Source organism: Helobdella robusta, assembly GCF_000326865.2.
Source record: "Helobdella robusta unplaced genomic scaffold HELROscaffold_36, whole genome shotgun sequence".
Classification (NCBI taxonomy): domain Eukaryota; kingdom Metazoa; phylum Annelida; class Clitellata; order Rhynchobdellida; family Glossiphoniidae; genus Helobdella; species Helobdella robusta.
In genome coordinates this window covers 925,960-946,775 of record NW_008704742.1, presented here as the reverse complement: position 1 = coordinate 946,775, position 20,816 = coordinate 925,960, and the positions used below count along the sequence as shown (strand labels likewise).

Genomic DNA, 20,816 nt, shown 5'->3' with positions numbered 1-20,816 from the left:
AAATGGAGAATGCAGATATTAAAGGAATCGACATTGGAAGCAGAGTGATAAGGGACCTAAGGTTTGCAGATGATATAGATCTGCTAGCATCTAGTGCAGAGGGTCTACAGAAACTGATCGAGTTGACGTACGATGGTGGAAGAAACCATAGACTACACATCAACAGCAGTAAGACAAAGATAATGATTTCGGAAGCAGGTGGAATCAATGATGAATTCCAGATAGGAGCAGAAAAGCTCGAACAAGTGAACCAATTTATATATCTGGGCAGCCTCATAACTGATGACAATAATTGTTCGAAAGAAATTGATAGAAGAATAGCAATCGCGAGAGGAATGTTTGCATCTTTGAAAGTAATATTGAAAAACGGTAATGGATCTACAAAAACAAAATTAAAGATCGTAGAAGCGTGTGTGTTTTCTACATTGATGTATGCATGTGAGGCTTGGACGTTGAAGAAAAGAGACAAAGACAAACTGGAAGCATTCGAGATGCATTGTTATAGAAAGTTGCTGGGAATCAGTTGGAGACAAAAGATAAGAAACGATGCCATAAGAAAACAACTTGGAAGACAAAAAACTGTGTATGAAAGTGTCAAGGAAAGAAAGCTGGGTATCTTTGGGCACATCTGCAGAATGACAGACGACAGACTGATTAAAAAAGTACTGATGAGAAAGAGGGACTGGAAGAAAAAAGTTTGAAGACCTGTGAGGAAGTGGATGGATGATATCACGGAATGAACGGGGGTTGGAACATTGGGCTCAATGAAGATGGCGAGGGAAAGAAAAGGATTTTGGATAGAAGAATACCATCGGCCTCAACGGTCCCTTAAGGGATTACAGAAGATCATTGAATGAAATGAATGAATAAATTGACAAAATCTGGTAGTTTAAAGCAAAAACAATTACTTTCAGCATTAGCATCATGTAATGTCGTCAGAATCCAAATAAGAAAAAACTTGCAATTAGCGGCTGTTTTGAATTTTTTTAAATGTAAATTAATAGAATCATGGTTGCATCTGAACAATATGTTCTTCCGAAAATTGAGAAGTTTTCGGTTGAAATATTAAATAACTTTAAACCTTGCACATAAGAAAAGGCTTATAAATTTTAATGAGTTTACCCTCAACAATCTACTGTGGTTATCATGTTCAACCTATTGTAGAGATCATGTTCATACATACATTTTTTTATTCTTTAAAAAATCAGAATCTGACAGATGCAGAAACCGTTACCACATGCAAGACAATAGTATAAAATGGTAACGGAAAATAAATAACTGGGTAAGAAAGTTTAAGCATAATAAGCATGGAAAATAAAATAATGATTTAAAAGAAAACAAATAGATTAAGTAACTATTGACTAGTTAATGACTTAGTCAGTAAGTTACTTGTACGTTAAGGAAGAATAGACATAGTAGAACAAATGAGAAATATTTATTGAGTGTTAATATATTCATAGTGTCTTGTGATGAAGGTTTTATCCTGATAAGTTGATTGAGTGACAACCTGATAGTCTGCGTGGCGAAGGTTTTGTATTGTAGTTTTGATTGGTGGTAGTAGAGGGTGGATGACGTGTATGTTACATTGCCATTTATAACCGATGAGTGTATCTGTGCATGAGGTGCATTGTCAATGTTTCAAGCATGCTGTGGTTGGAGAAGTCAAGATAAGACGCGTTTATTATAAATAATTACAGATCGGTCTTCAAATTAATGTTTCCGTCGAAAGTGATTTTGATTTGAAGGGATTTTCAGAAATTTTGTTTGGCGTACGACAACAACAAAACAACAACACACGTTTAGACGACATTTTCTCCGAGATCGGGGGTTGCCGTTAGGCTACCTATGATGAAACCGAAATACGTACGACAAAAATATAATGAAAAAAAATTTTTTTCAAATAAAAAGCAAAGCTTAAGTATTCAAACGTTATGCATGTTAACTGTTTTTTGGAACGGCTTTATTTTTTTCAATGTTAAAAATATACTATTGACGTTGAAACGTGCGTGACGTATTTTTTGGCCAATGACAACCAAACTGGAACAACAACTTCAACGAACCGACATGAAAATGCTCCGATGGATGCAACGAATTAGTCTGAAGGACCACATCAAATCTACCGAAATCCTGCGTCGTGCTGGTTTAGATGATATAAAGGACGAATGCCGGCAACACCGTCTGCGGTGGTTTGGTCATGTCAAACGAAGTGGAAACAGTGCCATAACTTCTCTTGCAGATGTTGAAGTACCTGGCACACGTCCCAAAGGTCGTCCAAAGAAGTCCTGGTCGCAAACAATCGAGCAAGACATGAAAGCTCTAAATTTAAATGAAATGGATACAACTGATTGTCTAATTTGGCGCAAAAAGTTGATGGCAAAGAAAACAATGTCCTACCTCGGGGAACCGGGTCTCTGGACGCAAAACGAAAATTGATTGATTATTGACGTTGAAACTAGTAGCTCTGCCATGTCATATTAACATGGGTGTCGGTGTGTTTGGAGAATAATTGGCATGGCAATCTGGCAACGTTTCAATAGGAGATTTGTTTATATGGTTGCTGCTTATCTATTTTTGATTCTATAGGGTAGAGATGCACTGAATAGTGAATTTGAACGGCTGAATAGTTAAATCACTATTAGGGTGAAGCCAAAGGCTGAATACAAAACTCCAAAGTTAAAAAAAAATTTAGAATGAAAAACATGTTGTTTTTTCAACTCTTCTTATCTGGAAATTGTTTGAAAAAGTTATTTTAGAAAAATATGCATAAAAATTAATTGAAAATAAACTTATAAGTTAAATATTTGCTGTCAATTTTAATGAAGAAATTATAATTTGTCTCCATTGTCTGCTGCCAAATTACTTTTACTATCACTGTACTTTGATAACTTTCGGCTGATATACTAGCCAATGTTGGATATTGGTTTTGATGGGTTCTCTAACAAGCAGAAGGTGATTCTTTCCTATTTAAAAATTCTTTACTGAAATAAAATTCAATCTCTTGTTCAATGGCTAGTGGGTTAGTTGCATGTCATTTCCTGGGAACAATTCCATATGCTAGTTTCGGTAGCGCTTGAAGAGGATGAATTCGCTTCAATTTTTGGAGAGATCGTCATCATCGCCGTTACTTCTTAATCTTTTAATTTTCATTATTTCTGCATGAATTTGATGCATTGTTTCTTTAAACGAAAAATACTTGTTTATAAATCTAGGATCCAGAAAAGTAGAAAGTAATTTTTTTCATTGACTCCAAATTTTTTTCGTTGACTCCAAATTTTTTTCTATTTCTGATTTCATTCTATTTTTTGATTTTTGTCATTTTCATCTCTTGAATAAAGGGGAAAAAGTATCTTTACTGCTGGAATGATGAAACATTCTCGTTACCAATTTGTTTTGTCAGCTCTTCAGTTGGTTCTAATAACTGCACTATTTTTTCTACCTGTAACCAATTTTCATCAGTTGATTAACATTGGAATGCTAACATTGGCATTGGCAAAAAAGGAACAAGGCTTTTCTTTGCTTCAACAACCTTTGTAGCGTGTCCTAGCTACTGTTCATTTTTTTATACATCTCGAACGAATGTATGACATGGAAGTTCTAATTTCTTTTAAAATTCTGTAAGCTTCTCTTTTGATCAAGAAGAATGATGCATATGGCCAATCATTCTTTTGAATATTGCAAGTAACTCGATGTCTTTATCGTTTCTGAACAACTGAAATCTTACTATATAAAAAGCCTAAAAAAGAAAAAAAATACTTGATTCAAACTGAAAATCTCCATTACAATAAAAATGAAAGCTCTTGTGAAAATTTTATAAAAAGTTTTTCTAACAGCTTTTAAATCATCGTTAGAAAATTATTTTTTCAAAAGCGAAAAAGTGATGACTGAAACAAACGAAAGTTGTAATATTCGGCCTGTTCGAATGGCCAAAGCCGAATGTTAAATTTTGACCAAATTTTTTGTGTGTCTCTACCATAAAGATTATTCGCCTAAATTTCCAGGTTCATCAAAATTTAACAATTTGTTTTATCAGCAAAATAATACAACATATCATTTTTCAGATTATGTGAGCGTTTCAAATCTACGAAAGTTTTAGTTATGTTCAAAAAATGTTCAACTTAGATTTTAAAACAACTAAAATCATATTTTCAAATCAATATTTTGATGTTGCTGATAATTTGCTTAACTGAAGCCTAAAGTCAACAACAAACAGCGTTGTTAACGATACTTTTGTAAAGTATCGGCGATACCGATAGCAATACTGTAGCAAAAAAGTATCGCCGATACCGTACCGATGTTAAATTTCAAAAGTATCGGTAACGATGATACCGATTCTTTTAGCGATACTTTTATAAACGAAATTTGAACGCAATTTTATTAAAAAAAACACGTAACTAATAAGTCACTTTTATTAAAAATGTGTAGCTATAAAGTTTAAAAATAAATCACCATTTTGCCAAACCTAAAGATAGAAGCATTTTGAAGTGCCAACTTGACGTGTTTGTTCTAAAAAATGAAAAGATTCTGTCTCCTCTAATGAAGAAAACTTTCAAATGTTATCATGAACAAATAAACTATTAGTCATCGCCATTAAAACAACAGGAAAGGTTTCAATTGAAAAACGTTCGCGCACTGTTTGCATTATATAGGAGTCTATAAAATAATATTAATAACAAATTAATAATAATATTAATATTATTAATTTTACATTGTTATATTTTTATTTTCTATTATAATAAAAACACTAACAATGGCAGAATATTATGAAGTGCGATTTTCCAACATGATTGATTGGAAAATATCGGTCAGGTATCGGCGGCTCTTTAGTGATGACCGTCACGTTACCTAAAAAGTATCGGGTTAGGGTTGTCAACGCAATACCGAGACCTCAATATTAACAACCTTGTAGATTACAATCAATTAATAATTGGACAGCAAAAGCTAATTCCCCGTGAAGCCGATGATGATAATGATGATGAATTTCTTGTGTAATTAAAGTTGTTTAATAATGTTACTAACATTTATCAATGTTTTTTCGGTTTCCATGTTTTCATGGCAGTAATTTCGTTTATTTTATTAAGGGTGTGCGTTTGTAACTTTTTCAAGCAGACAATGCGCTCAGAATGCTATCAGAAATCTGCACCATTCAAGGACCATGGAGGTGAATTGTTGCATTTAATTCAACTAATTTTTGCTACCTCTTTTTCATCATTTATCTTAGGGTTGTCGATCTCCATTAGTTGTCAAATTAGCTGACTCTCACCAGGAAAAAGAAATAAAACGCTTGCAGCAGATGCAGGCTCAGCTACTTAACGGTGCTAACATTGCTAATTTGGGAGCACTGGGACAGCAATATTTAACAGTATGTTACTAGTTAAATTTTTATTTGAACTTAAAAATAATTTTGTTTAATTCATCTATCTGTGAGGGCAGTAAAGTAATTTTGTTCAAACGAATTTCAATCAGTTATTAAACAAATTAAAATTTGTTGAAAATAAAATTATTCAAATAAATATTAAAATTTGTTTCTAATCAAACATTTTAAAGTATTTCAAATTAAGCAATGCGTTGTTTACATTTATCTGATGGCGGCACGTTTTTTCGGTAGTTTTGTAATTTGGGTGGTTTCTTGTTTCTTGCTTCAAAGTAAATGAGCTCTCTTCTTGTTTACTATAATTATCTTTTTCTATATCTTTTTCTATATCTTGTTAATAAGATCATGTCTTATTCTAGAGACTTTCTCTTAAGCCTTTCTAATACTCCTTTTTCTCCGACGAGAGTAGTTCGGCGGTGAATCTTTTACTTTAATCTTAGGGGTAATAACAATAGGTGCAATAAATCTAATTCTAATACAACAAGAAAATAATTATAGTTAGTAACAGTAGTAATAGCAAGCATAATAAATTAAATAGATCCTATTGTAATGTATTTAATACTAATGATAAGAATAATAATTCTATTAATTTAAATAATATAACTAGATATATAAATAACAATATTCAACCTACTTTTTACGTTTTTACACTTTAATATTAACATAAGATCTATAAATAAAAAACTCATTCTATATTCTGCAAATGATCTCTTCCTCATGAGTTTTTTACTTGTCTACGTTTTACGTAGACAAGTAAAAACCTACTTTTTACGTTTTTACACTTTAATATTAACATAAGATCTATAAATAAAAAACTCATTCTATATTCTGCAAATGATCTCTTCCTCATGAGTTTTTGTCTTACTGGAACTTGTCACGAGGATTCTAACTCTCCCTCTCTTATTCTTGCTACTCCTGATGGTTACAGCTTTCTTGAACTCTATAGACCTCGAAAATATCCTCTCTCTTCTCATTCTTCTTATGGGGGGTGTCTGTCTATTCTATAAATCTCTATTTATTGCTTCCATCAATACTTTTTTTTAATTTTAATTAATTATATTTTGCCTCTTTTTTATTTAACTCAATATTGTTCTTTTCCTGCTCATATTTCTGGTAACACTATTGATTTTATTATAGCTTCCTCTTTTTTAAAGAGTATTAAAATCTTTGCTAGCACTTTTCATTATTCTGATCACCACCTTATTGAATCTGTATTTTCTTTAGATTTTGTTCCTTCTAACTCATCTATGTCTATTTGTAAAAGATGCTAGTCCTCTCTCAATAAAGATATTCTTGTCACTTCTTTAGTTTTATCATTTTCAAATTAGTCAATTTATCTCTTTCCACCTCTAAATTTCCTACTTGTTATAAGAATTCTATTTATCTCTTACTGAAACTATTTTTGAGGCTTCCTTATTTTCTGATGTTGAGATGTTGATGATTTTGTCTATGCTTTTATTATCTATATTTCTTATATTCTTGATAAGCTTATTTCTCGTAAATCTTTTACTTATAGGCTCTATTTTTGTTAAACCCATCTAACTCTCTACTCTATATATGAATCTGAATTAATTAACTATAAATATTTACTTTTCTCTAAACACTCTAATTTTCTTATAAATTCTATAATATCTGCTTCAATGTCTAAAAATAGGTTGTCTTGTCTATCTAAGCTTTTTCATAAGAAATCCTCTCACTCATCTTTTTGTGCTCAACAGTATCATGACTTTTTTGTAAATAAAATTAATTCTTTAAGAACATCTAATTCTCATTCTACTCCTCATAACGTTACTAAACTTACTGCTGAATCTTTTTCTGTATTTACTCCTATAAATCTTCTAGAACTTACTAAAATTATTAATTTTATGTCATCTACAACTTGTTCTCTAGATCTACTTCCTTCTAATTTACTTAATAAATTTTTTCAATATTTTATCCCATCATTTTCAAATTAGTCAATTTATCTCTTTCCACCTCTAAATTTCCTACTTGTTATAAGAATTATATTGTTATTCCTATTCTTAAAAACTCATCTTTAGATCCTTCCTCTTTATCTAATTATAGACCTGTTACCAATATTACTTTTATTTCAAAAATAATAGAAAAGTAGTTTATAATCAATTATCATTTTATTTAAACTCTAACTCCTTGCTACCTGTATCTCAATCTGGTTTCAGATCTGCTCACAGTACTGAAACTTCTTTACTCAAAATAAATAAGGATATCCTTCTCTCTTGTGATAATAGTAATCTTACTCTTCTTGCTGTTGACTTTTCCTCTGCTTTTGATACTGTTTATCATACTTTTCTCTTGAAGCTGCTAGATCATTCTTTTAATATTACTGATTCTTGTTAATCTTGATTGTCTTCTTTTCTCCATAATCGTTTTCTTCCGTTGTTCCTAATAATTTTACTTCTAATTCCTCTACTCTTACTTTTGGGTACCTCAGGGTTCTATTCTTGGCCCTCTTCTATTTATACTCTATGCTTCTGAACTACCTCGTATTATTAATAATTTTTCTTCTCAGATTAATAGTGTTGCCAGAAGTTCTTACTTTCATCTACGTAGAATAAAAATACTTTTGCCTTTTCTTGACGATCCTACTCTTCTTCTTGATGCTTCTTTAGTTTTATCTAGATTTGATTATTGTAACTCGCTCTACTATGGTCTTCTTGATTCTACACTCTATCTTTTAAGTAAATCTTTTAACTCTGTTGTTCGTCTAGTTGCTCGCGCCCTTTCTTTTCTCATATATCTCCATATCTCTTGCACTGGCTACCTATAAAATATGAAATAATTTTTAAAATTTGCACGTTTGTGTATAAGTCTTAATCTAAATTATTTCCTAAGTACTTATCAAATATATTAATTAAACCTAAACGCTTGTTTACGGTCGTCATTTTGTTCTCACTTCCTTCTTAACTCGTGTTGAGGACTCTTTTGCTAAATCTGCATTTGCTTTTTTTGGCCTTTTTTTCTGAATTCTCTGACTACTTCTCCATCACTTACGAAGTTCAGAGCGGATTTCAAGACCCATCTTTTTGCAAAATTCATTGAGGAGCTCTGTTGAACATCACGGAAATAGCGCTTTATAAACTGATTGATTGATTTGATTGATTGATTGATTGATTGATTGATTGATTGATTGATTGATTGATTGATTGATTGATTGATTGATTGATTGATTGATTGATTGATTGATTGATTGAATAGTTTAAATTGAAACATTCAAGTAGTTTGAATTTGATCGAGTTATAGTTAAACAACAAAAAAGTGTTGAATAGTTTGAATTTATAAAACAGTTTAACTCAGCTTAATTAATTCCAATTCTTATTTCTTTCAACTTTAATATAATGTAAGTCAAATTATTTTAGTAAGATTAAAATTTGTTAGAACTCTCAAGTCTAACTATTTTGTGTAAGCTAGTTAAATTAGTTAACAACTTTCGTTTGAAGCCAGGCATAATAAATTATCAAAAATTATTTGAGTTAAAAATTGTTTAAAGTTTTTTCGAATTAGTTTAAATTTTATGTTGTGCTTTTTAATTTATTAAAATAATTTGGGTTTATTATTTAAAGCTGAGCATATAAAGAACGATCTAAAATTTTATAATTAATTTTTTGGGTCTGATGGTTGGTTGATTCTGGCATCTTGCTTTAATAGTAATGTTTGTGAGATGGTCTTTTAGAGAAATTCTGAGATTTTTCGGAGACATTTCATTTGAAAAGTTTCGAGTTTGTTTGAATTTGATTTGAGTAAGGTCCACCTCTCTGAACCATAAAGTAGGATTGGCATGACTTTGATATATTGTCTTTTTTCCAAAGACACCATCCAAGCTAAACGAAGGCTGAAGTGGCCTGTCCAATTCTTGTTTGTACATCAGCTAAGGAAGCCACTTTCTTATCCTTGATAAAGGATCCAAGATGTTTAAAGAATTCTACTTGCTCGATTGGACCTCCGTCAAGATATACATATGATGGTGATCCATCTGTTGTAAGCACTTTAGTTTTGCCACCATTTATCTTGAGGCCATATGGTGCTGCTGTGTGGGCAATGTCGTGAAAGATATTTGAAGGCTAGTTCGTTATCTTCTGCTATTACAGCACTGTCTACAACAAACATAAGGTCATACAAATGTCTGATGGTGCCAAACTGAGATCCATTTTTATTTTGAAAAACTTTTCGCATGATAGCATCAATAACAGCAATGGACTACAGTGGTGAGTCCAAATCACCTTGGTTACACCAGTTTTTATGGTAAACTCGTCTGATAATTCATTTTGACTATGTACTTGGCTGATGAGCCATCACCCTGATTGAGCTATTGAGCGTATGCCTCTTGAAAAAGAGTAATAATTTTAGGCACAATATGTTAAGTTTTCCACAGTGATGGCCGGTGAGTGCAGTCAAATGCGTATTTGAAATCGATGAAACAAATGACGGTGCTTTTTTACATCTTATTCTCTCTTCCGTTATCAATGTTATAACCAATGTTTCAATTTTTTGCAACAAAAATTTATTGTTTTTTTGGAGGAATGTTCTAAATAAAGTAGCACTAAAATAAAGACCCATTACTACCAGAAGCGAATTTATTGACAGGTTGAAATAAAAAGAGGTACCGGGTTAAATCAAATATTGTGTTAAGGATGTATTAGCTTTTAACGAAGTGGAGACCAAAGTTTATGTAGAATCAGGTGGGCGATTACTCTAACGTAGATGGATAGGCAACTATGTAGTTTAATAAGTAAATATGAGGTTTCTGTCAATCTATTGTATTACACTGGTAACTTGAAGAGGCACATATTATCATATTTTGTTAGTTTTGTAAAGTAACAAAATTAAGTAAATCATATTTTTTATATTATTTGATAAAACTTGTTATGGTCAGTTCAGTTCTTAATGGATTATTTGACCCTGTTTGATGATAATAATATAAACATTTATGAAGCGCCCATTCGCACAGCTTCTTCAGAGACGCCCGGAGCCCGTGTTAAAAAGATGAGTCTTTAATCCCTTTTTGAAAAGACTCAACGAGGAACATTGTCTTAACTCAGGAGGTAACGCATTCCAGACATACGGAGCAGCGTGACGAAAACCGCGGCCAGCCAGGCGGGATCCGGCAACGGGAATGTTTAGGAAACCTGTTGAGCTGCTGCGGAGTGATAAGGATTTATTAGGTCAATTCGCAGCTGACATTTGATTGGCTGAGGAAAGTAGTCTATGTGTAGAATTGCAGGTGAAACACACAACACACTCCAAACACCGTTACAAACCACTCCGAAAACCACAATAAATTTCACCAACCGATGTGTCGCCAAGACCTGTAACACCACCTCCGAGAAAAAACTCGTGAAACAACGACCTCTAACAACACAAATTATCGAAAAACGATAGAGCTCCGCTAAAACACGCAGTCGCGAGACAGCGCAATAGAAAGTTTGTGTTAACCTAAAGTTTAGCCACATAAGGATTTTGGTAAACTTTAATGGGCATTATTTTATTTTTACGGCTTTATTTATTAAATTTCGGAGCTGTTAATAACTATTATTATTTATCTGTGATTAAACATGCATGTATTAAAACCAATGATTTTATATAAGTTTAACAATTTCAAAACAATCGAAATTTTGAATGTTATAGAGAGAAAATTAATTTAAAATTTAAAAATTTGTAAATGCTGTCTGATTTATGTCTTGATTTGTTCCTGCAGCTTCTGCAACAGACTAGTGCCGGCAATCTTGGATCGTCATTAGGAGGCTTAGGAAATTCTAATCTAGGTGATTGGTTAAAACGTTCAGAGAGTTTATTAACTAATTGAATCTTATAAATTTGGAATAAGATATTCATCAATGATATTTTCTAAATTGATTTAATCTTTCTATTTTAAACTTAAAAAAATGATAATGTTTAAAATTTGTCCATAATTATATATATATATATATATATATATATATATATATATATATATATATATATATATATATATATATATATACAATATTCTATAATTTCTACCGAATGTTTGGCGTTAATATGTTTGTAGTTCGTTTTATTGATTTNTTCGAAAAAACGAACTACAAACATATTAACGCCATACATTCGGTAGAATTTTTTAGAATATTGTAAAAATTATGGTTTATTACCAACAGAACTTTTGATGGCGTTTCTCCAGTAGTTGTGTGGATAGCACTCCGGTATGCCATAAGAAACAATGGTATATGACGATCCCAATTCCGTTGATTTTCGTCGACTTTAGCCAGATGTTCAATCAGGGTTTGGTTGAATCGTTTCACCATACCGTCAGACTGTGGGTGAAGAGGTGACGTTCGAGTTTTGTTTATACCAGCTTGCACATTTCACCAAACAGTTGTGACTCAAAATTTTGACCTTGATCTGAGTGGAGTTCTAATGGGACACCATATCGACTAATCCAATTGAGTACAATTTTCTAAGCGACGGTACATGCTTCTTGGTTGGGTATTGGAAACACCTCAGGCCATTTGCTGAAATAGTCCGCTACAACCAAAATGTAACGGTTTCCATAATCTGATACCGGAAAGGGTCCAGCAATATCTATAGCAATCCGTTCAAAGGGGACACCAACATTGTAGATTTGCATTGCTTCTTTTAGCCTTCTTTTGGGTTCTTTGACTGAAGCGCATGTGTTACATTTTTGACACCAGCTCTCTACATCTTCTCTAACGTGAAGCCAGTAGAATCCTTCTTGTATTTTGTCAAGGGTCTTGTTCACTCCTAAATTAAATGTCCCCCAGAAGGGCCGTCATGCATTTCATCAAGGATTTCGGTCGTTCTACTTCTTGGTATTACAACTTGCATGCGGTGTTTTGATCCATCAGCTGATTCCCATTTTCGTTTCTGCAAATCCCCTTCCAAATACAAAGAGTCCCACTGAGCCCAATAACCCTTTAACACGGCACTATATTCTGAGATGCTTTGCCAGTCCGGTCGCTTGCCCTCCTTCCATGTGATCAGATGTTGTAGGTCCTCATCCGCAAACTGTGCATAAGCAAGATCCGTCGGTGTCCAACCGTCATCCGCTGATATTGTTGTTGCTCTTATGTCTTCCGATTGTATCTTCTCCTCGTGACGACAGCAGTATTTGCATCCTGGTAAACATGGTCGACGTGAGAGAGCATCAGCATTACTATGAGTTGTTCCTTTGCGGTGCACGATCTCGAAGTCGTACATTTGTAAACGCTCCAACCATCGGGCCATCGGTCCTTCAAGATCCTTGAGGTTGAGGAGCCATCTTAACGCTGCATGATCAGTTCGGAGAAGAAATTTCTGTCCATAAAGGTACTTGTGGAAGTGTTTTGTTGCATTGACTATTGCTAGTAACTCCTTCCTGGTCACACAATAGTTTCGTTCGGGTTTTGTGAATCCTCTGCTATAATACGCTAGCACCTTTTCTTCTCCGTCTATATGCTGTGACAAAACGGCTCCGATTCCGCTGTTACTTGCATCAGTATCTAACACGAACGTCTTGCCACGAACTGGATATGCTAGCAAAGGAGCATCACATAGTTCAACTTTTAACTTTTCAAATGCTGAGTCGCATAGGGTATTCCAATATAAAACTCGGTCCTTCTCGGTAAGTTGGTGGAGAGGTCTGGCAACTTTTGCAAAATCCTTTACAAAACGTCGATAGTACGTTGCCAATCCCAGAAAACTGCGCAATTCATTTTTATTCTTTGGAGTTGGCCAGTCTTTCACAATTTCTATCTTGCTGGGATCGGTTCGAACTCCATCTGAAGATACCACATGTCCCAAATAGTTAACTTCTTTAGAAAATAACCTGCACTTTTTAACGTTCAGCTTTAAATTTGCCACCCGAAGTCTTGTGAAGATCTCTCGTAAGTTTTCGACGAGTTGATAAAATGTTCTTCCTAGAACAATTATGTCGTCTAAATAGACAAGACAGGTTTTCCAGTTAAGACCTTGCAATACACATTCCATCAGTCGCTCGAATGTAGCTGGAGCATTGCACAATCCAAATGGCATGACGGTGAATTGCCACAACCCCGATCCGATAGAAAACGCTGTCTTTTCACGATCGTTTTTGTCGATTTCTACTTGCCAGTATCCGCTTTTCAAATCAACTTGAGCCATATAGGGTGTCCATGATGTCATCAATCCTCGGTAACGGATAGCTGTCCTTTTTAGTCACATCATTTAACTTCCTATAATCAACGCAAAAACGGGTAGTGCCGTCCTTCTTCTTTACCAAAACAACTGGCGAAATCCATGGACTTGATGACGGTTTGATGACGCCTTGATTCTGCATTGTCGTTATCATTTCGTTTACTTCTGTTTGTTTTGCTAGAGAAAGACGTCGTGGTACTTGTCGGATCGGTTTCGAATTCTGAGTATCAATTCGGTGAGTTACCAGAGCTGTTTTACTTTGGTCATTGTCACTGGTTGAAAACACGTCTGCGAAATCAGCAATCAACGCCTCGGCTATTAGACGGTCTTCTTGATACAAATTAAGTTCATCCAGTAGATTTTTGGTAAGTTCTTTGAGTCTACCTTTGTCAGTTGGTAGAACCTTTTCCTGTTGCTCCATATCTAATGATTTCACCAAATTTATTGATTGACAATTACCTATTTCCTCGCCTTTTTTAATTTTAATAGTGTGTTTAGCGGTATTCATTATTCTGACAGGAATAAGACCATTTTTGTTCGCTTCTACCAAGCATTTTCCAATGACCGCGTTCTGTACATTTGTCGTTGAGGTTGGCTCCATCAAATAGAACTGGTGGCCCCCAGGATCGCAATTCAACTTGCCCCATACAATGTTTTCAGATGATTGAGGTAGTACTATGTCACAATCGACTGTCACTCGAATGCATTTTTTGTCGCTATCCCCCATTATCACTTCTGTATTTCTCCATCTAAGAATGCGTTTTTCTAAGTCAATTTTGAACCCATATTTTGTCAGAAAGTCGACACCTATTATGCATTCGTCGATGATATCCGCGACTAAGAATGAACCTTCGAATAACAAGTCGCCTAGCTGAACAGTACGGAGAATCTTTCCATAGACTGGTGCTGTTCCTCCGGTAGCTGTTCGAAGGATGTATTTGTTAGAAGTCTCTTTCTTCAGATTGGGTACCAAATCAGATCTTAAAATCGATTTTGTTGCTCCGGTGTCGACTGTAATTACACATTCTCGTTGATCAACTTTTCCGTTCAGCCATAAGTCGTTTCGATTTCGATGTAGTCTGGAAACGTTAATTACGGTACTGGGGGCGTCAATTCTACTAGCCAACCTTTGCCCCACAAAGTTGGCTCTTATTAGTTTTCCGCCCCTTCTAACGAAGGGGCCGATCGTGATACAGGATCATCTTCTCTTCTTTTGCGCCATCTTGTCGCGCAATTTCGGAAGTAGTTATCTTTTAGGCGGTGTTTACAATCACGACGTAGATGGCCTTTTTCACCACAAATCCAGCATTGGGGTACACCATGCTGTTGGGGTTCGCGTTTCACAACCACCTTCTGGCAAGAACATTATTCATGTACTTGGCGTAGACGTACGTCACTTTTTGATGCTTGCTTTGCCGATTCAAAAGTGAGACTGTGCGCAACGGCATCCTTGAGTTTTCGTTTATCTGACAAGAGAAGGGATTGCTTGAGTTCCGAATCACGAAGGGCTTTGATAAACGTATCCAGGGCAGTTTCGTCTCTATGCTCGTTTGGACTGTTCCTTGATCTGTTGTTTTAACTGTTCTGTCTGCCGTTCGGAATGTCGTTCGGACTGTTCTTTGATCTGTTTTAACTCTTCTGTCTGTCGTTTGGACTGTTGTTCGGACTGTTCTTTGATCTGTTTTAACTCCTCTGTCAGTCGTTCGGACTGTTCTTTGATCTGTTCGAACTGTTCCTTGATCTGTTGTTTTATTTCAGTTGACATACTAAGCAGAAGTTCCATCATTTTAGCGGTTGTGCCTGTGCTAATTTCGTTGTCTTCGTCAGCACCATCAAACTTGAATTCGTCTGGGTTCTTACCTTCGTCAATGAGAGCTTTTCTCAGACGTGCTACTAGTACTTCTTTGTTGCCCTTGTGACAAGGCTTCGTTTCTGTAGTTCTTCTCGTAGTTGAACTACGTTTAACCCACACAGTTTTGACATCGTGTTCTTTTTCTACGAGTAGGTAATTCGCTGGTCGAAGATCCCACTTCTGACACCAATGTTATAATACTCGCTGTCGTAACCGATTTACGATGCGACGGGTTCAAATCCTCGATTGAATAAAATATTCCAAACAGTTATTAACCTTTATTTACAGAAGAAATCAACTATTATTAGTTATTAAACTTTATTTACAGAAGAAATCAACTAATCGTTGATTTCCAGTAAATTCAAACTAACGCAACAATTAACTTTTAAATCGTTCAAAATCTATCGCTATGACAACGTCAACAAACAAATCAAATATCGCTTTAAATAATTCACCGAATCGCTATTCACAAAATCACGAATTTCACTAATCACGAATATCACTAATCACCTTGCGACGTGCGCTTATATACTCTTCGCAAGCGTCGTTTCTAGATTCTTCTAGATGGTCCGATTCTAGCATACTCTAGAATGCTCCAGTCACTAGAACATTCTAGAATACGCTAGAACTTAGTGCGTTCGGTAGCACATTTATAACAATATATATATATATATATATATATATATATATATATATATATATATATTTATTTATTTATTTATATTTATAGGTATGTTCATATATTTATATATTTTATTCAATTATATATATATAAATATTTGTATGTATTATTAGAGAATTTATAAACGTTTTTAAAGGAAAAACCCTCAGTAAGTACAAATAAATATACGAGAAAAAACCATGTTACGCTGTGATAACAGAAACTAATTTGGCAGATGATATTAACATAACAATTAATATATATATATATATATATATATATATATATATATATATATATATATATTGTATGGTTTTTTATCATCGTTTCATCGTTTTTTAATTTATATAGAAAACAAAGATTTTAACAACTTTTTTATTCATTTTTATCTTATACTGAAAGAGCTTTTTTTTGGTAATCCTTTACCATTTTCAGTGTAGTATGTTATCAACTATTGGTTGTATTTTATATATACTTATATCTGCGTTTCTACTTTATTGGCTCTAATAATTTACTTTGTTTTGATTTATTGTTTTTTATTTGTAGTTTCTGTTGTATATCTGTTACAGGGTTCTCGGGTTCTTTATGTTTATGCAAAGCGCTTCTGCAATTTTAAGTTAAAAAGTATTTCTTTTGCGAGACAGTATCTTTGTGTTATTGTTGAGTATCTCTCTAGTATTTATTTTTATTTATTTTATTTAGAAACATTTGTATAGCGCAAATTAATTATTTCAAAAGCGCTATCAAAAATAAAATAACAAAATAACTGTGCATGATTGATATAAATCAAAATATTCAAATTCATTGTTTTTCCACAGAAAATAAGTATGTTTTTAATTCCCTTTTAAATGTCACAAAGTTAATTCCAGATCTTCTTAATGAAACTGGTAGGTCATTCCAGACTGTCGGACCTGCGACCGCAATATCTCTCGCACCTATTCGTAGATGCCTAGTAATTGCTATGTATCTTAAAATCAAACTAATCGTTTTTACAATGCAAATAATCTGTTTGCTTGGTGTACATATATATTAGACGTAAGCTTTTACATATTGATAAATTACAAATCTTGAATTATCGAGTACTACAGACTTTTTTCATATCCAAAATCTATATATCGATACCAAAATTTCAAGTTTTCGATCCAGACCGACATTGAGAACGTTCTTATATGAATTACAAGATTTGATATCGTAGTAATAAAATAATTTTTTGCTACAGATACAATTTCAGTTCTTATTACGTTCTCGTTACACATTGAGAAAAGGAAAAATCTTTAGTTACTTTTTTTTGTTACGCCTTGTTTACATCCATTATCTTAAATCTCATTGGTCGAATAAATCAGTAAAATATATAAAAAAATTCATACAAAGCGTTTCGACGTGCATGTGATTTAAACACTTTTCCAAGTGTATTACAACGTATAATATATATACAATTTATTTTATTAACCATTGAGCTTTTTGTCTATATATTTATTTTTTTATTTGTCTTTTATTTATTTTTATTTCGTTTATTTATTTAAAACCAAAACAATTGTCAATTAAGTGATCTACTGAGACCCAATAAAAATAATATTTGTATAGGGCACCGTGTCACTACAAAATACAACATTAAACATATAAAGTAAGGTATCCGGCTTTTTGTACAAATTAAAATGATGGAAACTTAGAAAAGAATAATGAATTATGTACAATAAATATTTATGGAGGTATCAGAAACACACGAATAATTATACATGGCAAATCAAGATTTCATATCAACATTTATATATATATATATATATATATATATATATATATATATATATATATATATATATATATATATATATATATATATATATATATATATATATGTATGAAGGAGATCATATTTTATACAGTAGTGTATGAATTCTACCAAATTATTGGCATTAACCAATTTAAAGATTGTCTTTTCATTTTGCCTTACTAGAATTTTTTTTGATGATGAATTTGGATAACAACAGTTTTTTTTAATTTTCATGATGAAATTGGATAATAATACTATTTTCCATAAATTGAACAATTTCCAGAAAATTCTAGTAAGGAAAGTAAAATTGAAAGGCAAACTTTAAATTGATTAATGCCAACAATTCGGTAGAATTCATACAACGCTGTATAAACAATTATATTTATATAATAGGGTTTTACGGTGGGTCAAAAGTTTAATTTCATAAGTATGACAGTTTTTTTTGTTTCTTTTGATTATTTTATAAATAAATAATTTGTGGCTAATAATTTGTGTAGGTCTTAATGCAATCCAAATGCAACAGTTGTTAAATGTTGCTCAAACAATACCTGGATTTCATACCAATCCCGGTTTGATACTTTTATTTTTATTCAGTTTTATTCCATTTTTGTAAACGTAAATGTACATTTTTGCGTATTGTGCCTGTTTTACTTGTTTTCTATAATCTAGAATACTCTATAAGTGATATTTAAAAATTTTTGTATAATTATTTCTTTGTGTTTAAAACTTTGTCTTTTATAGCAATATTTAAAGCAGGCAAATAGTTAACATGAGATGTTTTAAATACACGACTTGAAAAGTTGAAAATATTGCAAGGTATGTAATTTAATCTGCATTTTACTTTGACAGCAAAATCTGTAAAAACTCTTAAAAATAACAGAATGCCTAATTCTTTCCTATACCGATTAGAAAATATACACAATTACAAAAGTAAATTATACCGACATTTGGAACTATTTTACACAGTACAGCGATTACCAGATGGTTGCTAGGTAAAACATCTATAGTTTACCGCAATCAACCATTTAAAACAACTATAAAGACGCTTGCTTCATTATATTAATTGAAAACTAAACATTAAAAATCAATAAACAACACTTCAAACATTAAGATCACCCAAGGACTACAAAAATAGTAATACTACTATAATAATAATAATACTATAAGTATTAGCAATATGTTTAGCAATAAAAATAACGACAATAAAGAATAAAATATTGTTAGATTATTTGTTTAGGAAGAATGTTATATAAACAAAAACGTTATCAATATTGTTATCAATGATTATCATCAGAAAACATTTAGACATTAGATATGTCTTATCTGCATATTCTGCATCATGCGTATCCAGCGGGGCCACGCTTTTTTCAAGATCCTCAAGCCTGTCCAGTCTTTTCAGTATGTAGTCCAGAATGATGTTGAATAAAATCGGCGATAGAATACAACCTTCTCTGAAACCTTTATTATCTGGAGCCCTTAGCTTCTTCCACATTTTATTATCTCTGGTACCAGATAACTTCTTTATGTTGTTGATCAGTTTTCTGTTGTACCCATTTTTCAGTGCAAGTTTGGTTTATATAGTTTCTTTAAACGAAGCAAAGTTTTTTAGCAAAGTTTAGTAGTTTGTATCGTAATCTTCATCTACATTGTTGTCATTCCTTTGTTCTTCATTATTATTGAAGTTATATTATGGCGTCGAGTTGGTAATGATGTTATCATTCTTTGTTGGATTTTTATTTGGGGTTTATTGGTATATATTAGGACAGCATCTGCAATTTTTAAATGTATTGTGTTGTCAAGAATTTGGCTGGTTATTGGAGTTGCATGTGTTGATTGCAAGTGAGGTTTAATGGCTCCTCTTTGCGTATACATTGTTTGAGAACAACTTCGTCTATTTTATTTGTCGTTGTTGTTTTTAAATATATTACTATTTTGTTGTAGTCTTTGTTGAATGAATGATGTTTTGTAACCATTGCTTACTAGTAGATTAGTAATTCTTTTCAGTTCCGTATTGTGATCTTCAGTTGAGGATGAATGCCTGAATGCACCGTTCACAAAGGATTTTATTGCTCTTACTTTGATTTGTTCCGTACATTCATTTAACCCATTTAAACAGATACCTTTATTTGTTACTTTGACGTTTACGGCAGTTTTAATTCTTTGTTCGTCATGCGTTACCAAAACATCGTGCTCGATTTTGAAATTCAATTTTGATTGGTTCAAGGTTGCTAGTAGCTGGTTGACTTTTTCCGGATCATTGTATGTGACGAAGATATTGGGAACATATCTGGCTTAAATTTTTGTTTTTAATTCCGGATTTTCTCTAAACGTTTTGCTCTCTAGATGTCCTAAAAAGAAATTTGCGAACAGATCACCAAGTGGTGAGCCCATAGTTACACCGTCAATTTGCTTGCCTGTAGTTATGTGAAAAGGTGCTTCGGTGGTGCAGATTTGGAGAAGAGGTTTTCGATGTGTTTTTGTTTTGTTTATTTTTAAAGGGACCATGTTTAAGTGATAAACACTATTAATGATAATATCAATTGTGCCATGGACGGGAACATTTGTAAACAGAGATTCGACATCCAGAGAAGCAACATGAATTGATGGTTTGTTAGTGTTCAATAGATTGATAAATTTCCGTGAGGATTGGAGATTAAAGTTACTAGGAACGTATGGGGTATATGTTATGCTATATTTTGCAATAGGGTATGTTACTGTTGGAATTTGACTGATGAAAGGTCGAAGGGGGTTGTTATTTTTGTGCGTTTTAATGTTGCCATAAGGTATCCAGGTGAGTATTGCGTTGAGTTTAGTCTCTAGGCGAGGAGTTGGGTCTTTTGGGATTGCTTGAAATTTCGTTCTGTCGTTGAGTAAATGTTCGATTATGGTGTGTAGTTAATTTGTGTTTGTGTGTATATATATATATATATATATATATATATATATATATATATATATTTATATATATAAACTTCATTAAACATTTTTGCCCATTTTG

At 32.9% G+C, this 20,816-nt stretch overlaps 2 protein-coding genes across 2 annotated transcripts; both read right to left on the bottom strand.

Annotated features, from left to right (window-relative positions):
- Positions 1-14,686: 14,686 nt before the first annotated feature.
- On the bottom strand, positions 14,687-15,968 carry HELRODRAFT_176092 (hypothetical protein; the record flags this gene model as incomplete). The annotated part of the gene is made up of 4 exons (XM_009023426.1): positions 14,687-14,884; positions 14,978-15,101; positions 15,202-15,566; positions 15,897-15,968. 4 exons carry the CDS (start codon positions 15,966-15,968, stop codon positions 14,687-14,689), a joined length of 759 nt encoding a protein of 252 aa, XP_009021674.1.
- Positions 15,969-18,373: 2,405 nt separating this feature from the next.
- On the bottom strand, positions 18,374-19,310 carry HELRODRAFT_176091 (hypothetical protein; the record flags this gene model as incomplete). The annotated part of the gene is made up of 2 exons (XM_009023425.1): positions 18,374-18,493; positions 19,080-19,310. 2 exons carry the CDS (start codon positions 19,308-19,310, stop codon positions 18,374-18,376), a joined length of 351 nt encoding a protein of 116 aa, XP_009021673.1.
- Between the last annotated feature and the right edge of the window lie 1,506 nt (positions 19,311-20,816).